Source organism: Mesitornis unicolor, unplaced genomic scaffold (genome assembly GCF_000695765.1).
Source record: "Mesitornis unicolor isolate BGI_N332 unplaced genomic scaffold, ASM69576v1 scaffold39920, whole genome shotgun sequence".
In the NCBI taxonomy this organism is placed as follows: domain Eukaryota; kingdom Metazoa; phylum Chordata; class Aves; order Mesitornithiformes; family Mesitornithidae; genus Mesitornis; species Mesitornis unicolor.
Window position 1 is genome coordinate 19985 of NW_010159653.1, and position 7408 is coordinate 27392.

The window sequence follows — 7408 nt, forward strand, 5'->3', positions numbered from 1 at the left end:
TCTAGAAAATTTTGTTCCCTTCATGCTAAATATTTTTTTCTGTCATTTTTCATTTCATCTAGCAGATAGCTACGGCTGTGGGTTTGTTTTTTTTCTTGCAATGATGTCTTCTTCCATTTGCTTCTCTTCCATTTCTTCATGGCCTTTCTGCTTCAATCTGTTCAAATCTACTGGTATCCATTTCCACAGTTCTCTTAATTAAAGGGGTCTTTCTTTTTTTATATATCTTATGACAGCTTTCTTCCCTTTGCATCTCACAATGATCTACTTGTAGATTGATCTTTTAAGGGAATGATTTGTCTGTTGTTTTATTTTTGTCTTCAATTTTTGGCTTTTTTTTACAGCTCTTCTGCAGCAGAACGTCCTTGGCTTGAAAGCAGCCCTAAAGCTTCCCCATCGCTCCCGCTTTCAATGGGAAACAGCAGGCCACCGGGAGGTTACCTTGCACCCTCTGAATTTTCAAATGCCGCACAAGATGTCTCGCTCATGTCTCATTTCCAAACTCCAGGACTGCAAGTTGTCACCCTGAGCAGCCTGGAGAATTCACCAGCAGAGCCACAGCAAGAACCTGCTGTCAGCAGCAGTACCCGGGCCTACCTGAGCTACACCGGAGGCAACATGGGCAGTAGCTCCCCCCAGGAGGAGAAACAAGCTACTTTCGTAGCCAATACTAACATCTCTCCTAAAACCATGAGCTCTTCAGTGGCAAGTGCCGAGGACAATGGCTTTTTGACACAAAACTTTCTTACAGTGGCCGCTGGACACATTAGCCAGAACAGTGCAGTTCAGCAGCACCATGGAGGGAATCTACATGCTCAGCCGCCTCTTCCAGAGAAAAAGAGGTCCTCTGAAGGAGACCGTTCCTTTGCCTCCGTGTCACCTTCTTCAAGTGGCTTCTCTAGCCCCCACAGTGGAAGCACAATCAGCATCCCCTTCCCGAATGTCCTCCCAGACTTCTCAAAAATGCTAAGCACTTCCCCGGTGCCAGGTAAATTCTGCATCAGAGAAATGCAAAATACATTACACTTTATATGAGTAAAAAGCATGTAGAGGATTTTAAAAGTGGCGAGGGGAAAAAAAAACCCAAACAAACAATGGAATGAAAATGGCATGGAGGACTTGAGTGTTTGCAGTAAGTGGCATCAGTTCATTGGCTTTGAATGTGTAATTCAGAGAACTGAAGGCTGCAGAATTCCTTCTGCGCTTCCCTAAATGTCAGCCAAGGGCAGCCTACCTTTAGAACTGCCAAACTACAAGCAAGTGCTGTAGAGTCCAGCTTCTTTTAATAAAGGCTGGCTTCTCTCTGTGTCTTTCTAAGCTTGTGTCAAGAATAGTTAAAAACATGCATGTGTATTCACTGGATCCCATTGAGAAGCTTTGCATTTAATACAGCTTTATAAATGTAAGAGTTTTTCGTATTTTATGAGGTTTGTAAAATGGAACTTCAAGAATGCTTTCAGTATCTTAGTGTACGGTATTGTATTTGCTGGTTCTAAACCAGTTCAGAGTTTCTCTAGATTGTATTTCTGGTCATTAGTTTTTTCAATAAATCTGGAGATTGGAAGTTGGAAATAGGAGTTAAAAATGCTTTTGTATTTAAAAAATATCTTGACCTTTTTTTCCCTTTTATTTCACAGAAAACACAACTGATAAACATGTGACTGTAAAATTTGTCCAGGATACATCCAGGTTCTGGTATAAGCCAGATATTTCAAGAGAACAAGGTATATCAACTGATGCATATTCTGGCATATCCTCACTTAATAATTTTTGTACAAAGGCTGAATTTGAGAGTGGAGGGCAGTCAAGTAGTACTAAAAAATATTCAGTTAATCAGACAATTTATTAGCTGGACTGAACTAAATCTGCCTTTGGTAGCTGCTGGAAATGTACTTTACTGAAAAGTTACAGGTTTTGGAATGGCAGATCTATGTGATGCAATACCAAACTGTCTGCCCTCAGAAACCTTCCAAGTACAAGTGTGGTGCTCTGGCGTGATCTCAGCCATGTGTTTTTCCCTGCATAGGTAACAGGTTGAGAGAGTTGAGGCTGTTCAGCCTGGAGAAGAGAAGGCTCCGGGGGGATCTTACTGCAGCCTTCCAGTTCCTATAGGAAAGCTGGAGAGGGACTTTTTACAAGGGCAGGTAGCAATAGGACGAAGGAGAACGGTTTTAAACTGGAAGAGGGTAGATTTAGACTAGATATTAGGAAGAAATTCGTTACTGTGAGGGTGGTGAGACACTGGCACAGGTTGCCAGGGAAGTTGTGGATGCCCCCTCCCTGGAAGTGCTCAAGGCCAGGTTGGACAGGGCTTTGGGCAACCTGGTCTAGTGGGAGGTGTCCCTGCCCATGTCAGGGGGTTGGACTGGATGATCTTTAAGGTCCCTTCCAACCCAAACCATTGTGTGATTCCATGCTAAATATCAGAGAATAGTTAATTAGCTAGAAGTCATCATAAAATCATCCTCATGTACCAGTCGTTCTGTAGCCTGAATTTCATTGCAAGTGATATATATTATTTCTTAAAGGTCCCAAAATAACACTCCCATTGATCAAGAGTTTTATGATGTACAATACAGATACAGTACATCTATATGTAGATGTATTATTGAATGAGATGGAGAAAGATTTTGCTATGTATGTGAAGATATATTCATACAAACTTACACCTTGTTCCTGCAGCAATGCGTAAATAAAATATGTTGGGTGGTTCGCAAATGCAATTGGTGTGTCCATCCTTGTGTCCATATTGTAATACTTAGCTATACTGAATTGTATTTAATGAGTTATGACAGGATTTTAAGTAGGGATTCTTAAAATGTGATTGTCAGAAAGGAAAAGTGACGAATTAGTTCTGCATTGGGAAGGAAGTTCACACTAAACCAAAATAGCCTTCAGCTATTGGCAAACGATGAATTGCTGTGTCTGTCTAGTTCATAGTCTCTCAAATGGTGAGGGTGACTCTAGCAGTGCAGTAGTAAACATGAGCCCAGGGGAATGAAGGTCATAGAAATCAGATTATTAATTCATCTTTTGATGATGTTTTTGTGGTCCTTTCACTGCAGTCCCTTTACCCTTGTCTGCTCCCCACCCATAATGAGAACTGAGTCTTCAAATGTGGAAAAAAAATATGTCCTGACTTGATGCAAATCCAGAGCAGAGAGTAGATCATAAAGGAAATTCAAACCTAACTGCTTGAACAAATGATAAGAAAATCTTTCCAGCCTGTTAGTATGCCTCTTTTCACCCTATCAAGTAAAATTCCTTTTAAAAAAATGTTTTAAGATAGAGTTGCTGAGGAGGGGGAACACTTGTTCTTTCTTCCTGTGCTTAATGGACTGCTTCTATGCCAAATGACTACTGTCCCCCTGTGGATTTTATAAGTGTTATGCAAGTACTGCTGAATTTCAGGGTTTTATATGTTCATCCTCCTCCTCTCAACACGTGACAGGTCATTGTGAAAACAGTTACTTTCTTCACCATCTGACAGATTAATAGAACAGAATATATAGGCATTTGCTTTACTCACTTAAACAGGAGATACAATTATGTCTGCATTTTCCTTATGTTACTACTTTTTTTCATGGAAAAAAAGTGTGTGTGTGTGTGTCTGTGTGTGTGTATGTGTGTTTATGATGTCATCATTGCTCAGGTCTTGCAAAATATGGCTTCATGCCACACATGCATAATTTCCATGTTCTGTGTATACAGACAGTTAAGCACTCCAGGGTCAAATTTGGGCTTTTTTTCCAGGGTTTCTTTGAAGACTTGCTGATCATTAGAAATTCTGGAAACAAACACAAGTATTTCCAAAAAGTTTAAGGAAAAACAAAAAGTGCAAAGAACCTTAAATCTTTTTTCAAAGTGGGTTTAAGATTTCAGGCTACCAGATTTCAGAGACTGCAGCAGAATCACGCAAAGCAAGAGCAGCTTCCTTGCACATGGTTCCTCCGTGACTTTATATCACACTTCCAGCAGAGATCACAGAATATAGTTGTAAAATATTTCAATGCTTGGACAGTCAGAGAGCAAATAGTCGCATCCTTTCCCTTGCTTTAAAGCTAGTAAGGGAGTGCAGCTGCTTTGCAGGGACAGAAACTTGGTGGTGGATGAAAATGGATCTGGTCTGCCTGTTGAAGCTGTATAGGAAAAGAAAAACAGCGCTGTCTGGGAGTTAGTCAGCCTGGGAATTACAGACAGCTGTGCTGTCTGCCATGCTTCTAACAAGTTGGCAAAACGTAAGCAGGAATCAGTTTTCTCTTGCACTGCTTGTAGGGATTCTGGTGGAACCTGCCCGTTCTTCTCAGTTTAAAAATCAGTAGCGATCTCTACTTCAGGCTGCTCTTCAAGTAAGTGAGAAATCTGAGATTAGCACAAGATGTTTCTACTCAGACCCCCCAAATACGCTTGATTGTATTCTCTTTTACAGCAGTGGAGATAGAGAAAAGGGTCTTACTTCCTTTAGTCTCCTAGATTTGCACTTCTGTAATTTTTGGGTGTGTGCATTGTTCTGGAACTGTTTTTCTCTCTCTTTCCTGGAATCCCTTGCAGCCATTGCTGTTCTCAAGGACAAGGAGCCTGGGTCATTTATTGTTCGAGACAGCCATTCTTTCCGGGGAGCCTATGGGCTAGCAATGAAAGTTGCTACACCACCTCCTTCAGTGCTGCAGTTAAACAAGAAAGGTACTGTATGCCTTCTATTTGTTATTTAACAAACCATACAAAGTTTGTTGTGTTTCATTAGTACATGGTGCCTGGTGAGGTAAGCAACTGAGATCACAGGAGAGCAGTGATTCTTGGTGTTGTGGTTATGGAAGTGTGGTTTTGTCTGGCGTTAGTTGGTTGCTTGGCTGTTGCTTGTTTGGCTGGGTTTTTTTAAGTTTTCATGCTTATTCTGTGGCAAGGTTAGCAGTCCACCTCTATTACAGTAACACTTTCAAGTTCTGTACACTTCATCTGGTATCTTGAGTGAATTTCTAATAAAGAATTGTCACATAATCCTTCTTTTTATTGCCTGGAAACATCAGCAGAAGCACTGCAATGCCTCATTTAAAGAAGACACCAAGTGCACTGGGGTGATGATAGCAACAACAAAGAGGCAAATGGAGAGTGGCTCTGGGTGTTTTTAGTAATCTTTTTTTTATCATCAGACCAGTGAAGTCCAGGAAGACGTGAAAGTTCGAACTCTCCTAGCCTTTAAGAGCCTGTTTGTTAGTTGTACCACAGGCAAGTGGTAATAAGAGAAAATTCTAGTTGAGACTGTAGCACCGCTTCTCACACTGTGATATATGGCTTTTTTGGTTCCCACTGTTTCATCCCAGAAGGCACAAATTTGTTCAGTCTCCTGCAGGGTTCCTTGTCCTGGGCTTCCCCTTCCCACATACCCTTTTAGTAATTTATTTTTAATATTGTGAGAGCATAAGGGCAAACAGCAAGTTGTTTGAAAAGGTCATCTTTGCAATATTTGCTTGCATAGAAGTTTCAGCTGTCCAGATTAATGTGTTCTTCTCTATTAGCCTGAAAGTCAGCCCTTGATGTCATGTGTTTTCTGGACTGTGGCTGGTAGATCAGAGTCAAATGGGACATTTGTGTTTGTGGCACTTTTGTTAAGGTTTGAATGGTTGGGTAGCTTTGTCCCGTTGTTATGGAATAATGCTTTATTTACTTGGAGTGAGATTCAGTTTGGAGTCAGGTGTGAACTACTGTGAACCAGTCTATCAAGAAATAATGAAGTTGTCTTAATTATATGCGTGCATATGTATATATATTTATAAAATAATGCTAAATCTCAAGGGAATTTTTTTATGCCTCTTTGGCTTTGAATCTCCTCATTAAATCCAAGTTAACAATTTTGATTTGGCCTAGATTCCTGAGAGATATAACTGTCCTTAAAAATCTAGTGATGTCAGAATGTTTCATGTAATTGATTGTTTTCAGGAGCAAAGGCTTAGCATAAAACTGAAAACATTTTAAAACTTACAAATTCATTGAGAGACTTGGCATCTGTACCTTTGTGTATATAAATCTATTGGTTTATTCTGGAAAAGTTCTGCAAGCAGAACTGTCACTAGAAATCTGAGTATTTTATCATACTTCTACTCCCTTGCCACATTGGATAGAAGTTCTTCTAATGGGCCAATGCATCAGAATTCCTAACCATTTGTTTTCCAAATTTCTGTTCCTATCTGTAGTTGGGACCACACTTGGGACTTTTTGGGCATGGGTGTATATTTGGTTGCCAGTCATTTATGATTATAAAACTTTTTCCTCTCATTGTCTGAAGTGAGTTATTTGCTTGTTTGTTTTTTTGCAAGATGGCCCTTATACTACAGCTTGCAACCTTGCAGCAGACCAGTTCTAATGTATTTTTTGGATGCTGTATATAAAAGATTTGGTGGTAATGTGGAAAACTGCTTCATAAAGACCTGCTAATTTGAGAGACTGTTGTCTGTTCATTGCTTCTCTTCATGAGCTTTCTTTTTCTTTTTCAACACAGTTGGAGATTTGTCAAATGAGCTTGTAAGGCATTTTCTGATTGAATGCACGCACAAGGGGGTGCGCTTGAAAGGATGCCCAAATGAACCATATTTTGGTAAGTACTATGCATCACAGGGACACAGAAAATGAAAAGAGTTTTCATTTGCCAGAGCTGTTTTGTAGACTTGGATGGAGTGCAAGTGAGAGAATACTTTACTCAAGTCCTGATGATTTCTGTCGGAACCCATTCTGATATTATAGGAGCTTTGTATTCATTTACCTTAAGTATAGGTGCAGGGCACTGTGGCATAGATGCACACGACCAAGATTCAAGCAGTAAAGCTGGTCTGCCACTACCAGTGCTGCTGCAGACAGCTGAGCTAGATGGCTGTTACGGCCTTATTGATTCAGACCTTTGCCTTATTTTGTCCTGTGCTGTATTTATTACTCTTTATTATCTGGCTAAAATGACACCAGAGTGGAATGTTCACAAAGTGCATTATGGTGCATCAGCCTACCTAATGTAACATGATGAAAGTGCATTACCTGTGGTGGCAAACAACCAGCACCTACCTAGCTGCTCACTCATTTGCCCTCCTCAGTAGGGCAGGAGAGGGAAGATAGGATGTGACAACTCATGAGTGAGAGAAAGACAGAGAAATTGCTAACCAGTTACTACCATGGGCAAAAGAGACTTAGCCTGGGGAAAATTAGTTTAGTTTTTTACCAATTAAAATTGATAGTTAGTGAGAAACGGAGACAAATATTAAAATAACACTTTTCCTTCCCCTTTTCCCAAGCTCAACCTCACTGCTTCTCCCCAGACTCCTCACCCCCACTGTAGGCAGTGCAGAAGAGAGTGGGGAGTGCACGGTCACTACACAACAGTTTCTCTCTGCTGCCCCATCCCTCTCCCACTTTTTTCCTGCTG

General features: G+C 40.6%; 1 protein-coding gene across 1 annotated transcript in view; it reads left to right on the forward strand.

The window, feature by feature from the left end:
- Nucleotides 1–7408, forward strand: part of LOC104542866 (tensin-3-like) — a gene marked incomplete at its 5' end in the record, with an annotated part of 19278 nt that overhangs the window by 1289 nt on the left and 10581 nt on the right. Inside the window, 4 exons of the mRNA XM_010187328.1 lie at nucleotides 345–988; nucleotides 1638–1724; nucleotides 4552–4683; nucleotides 6497–6592. Of these exons, the coding sequence (XP_010185630.1) occupies nucleotides 345–988; nucleotides 1638–1724; nucleotides 4552–4683; nucleotides 6497–6592 (959 nt within the window). The remainder of the gene's footprint in view (nucleotides 1–344; nucleotides 989–1637; nucleotides 1725–4551; nucleotides 4684–6496; nucleotides 6593–7408) is intronic.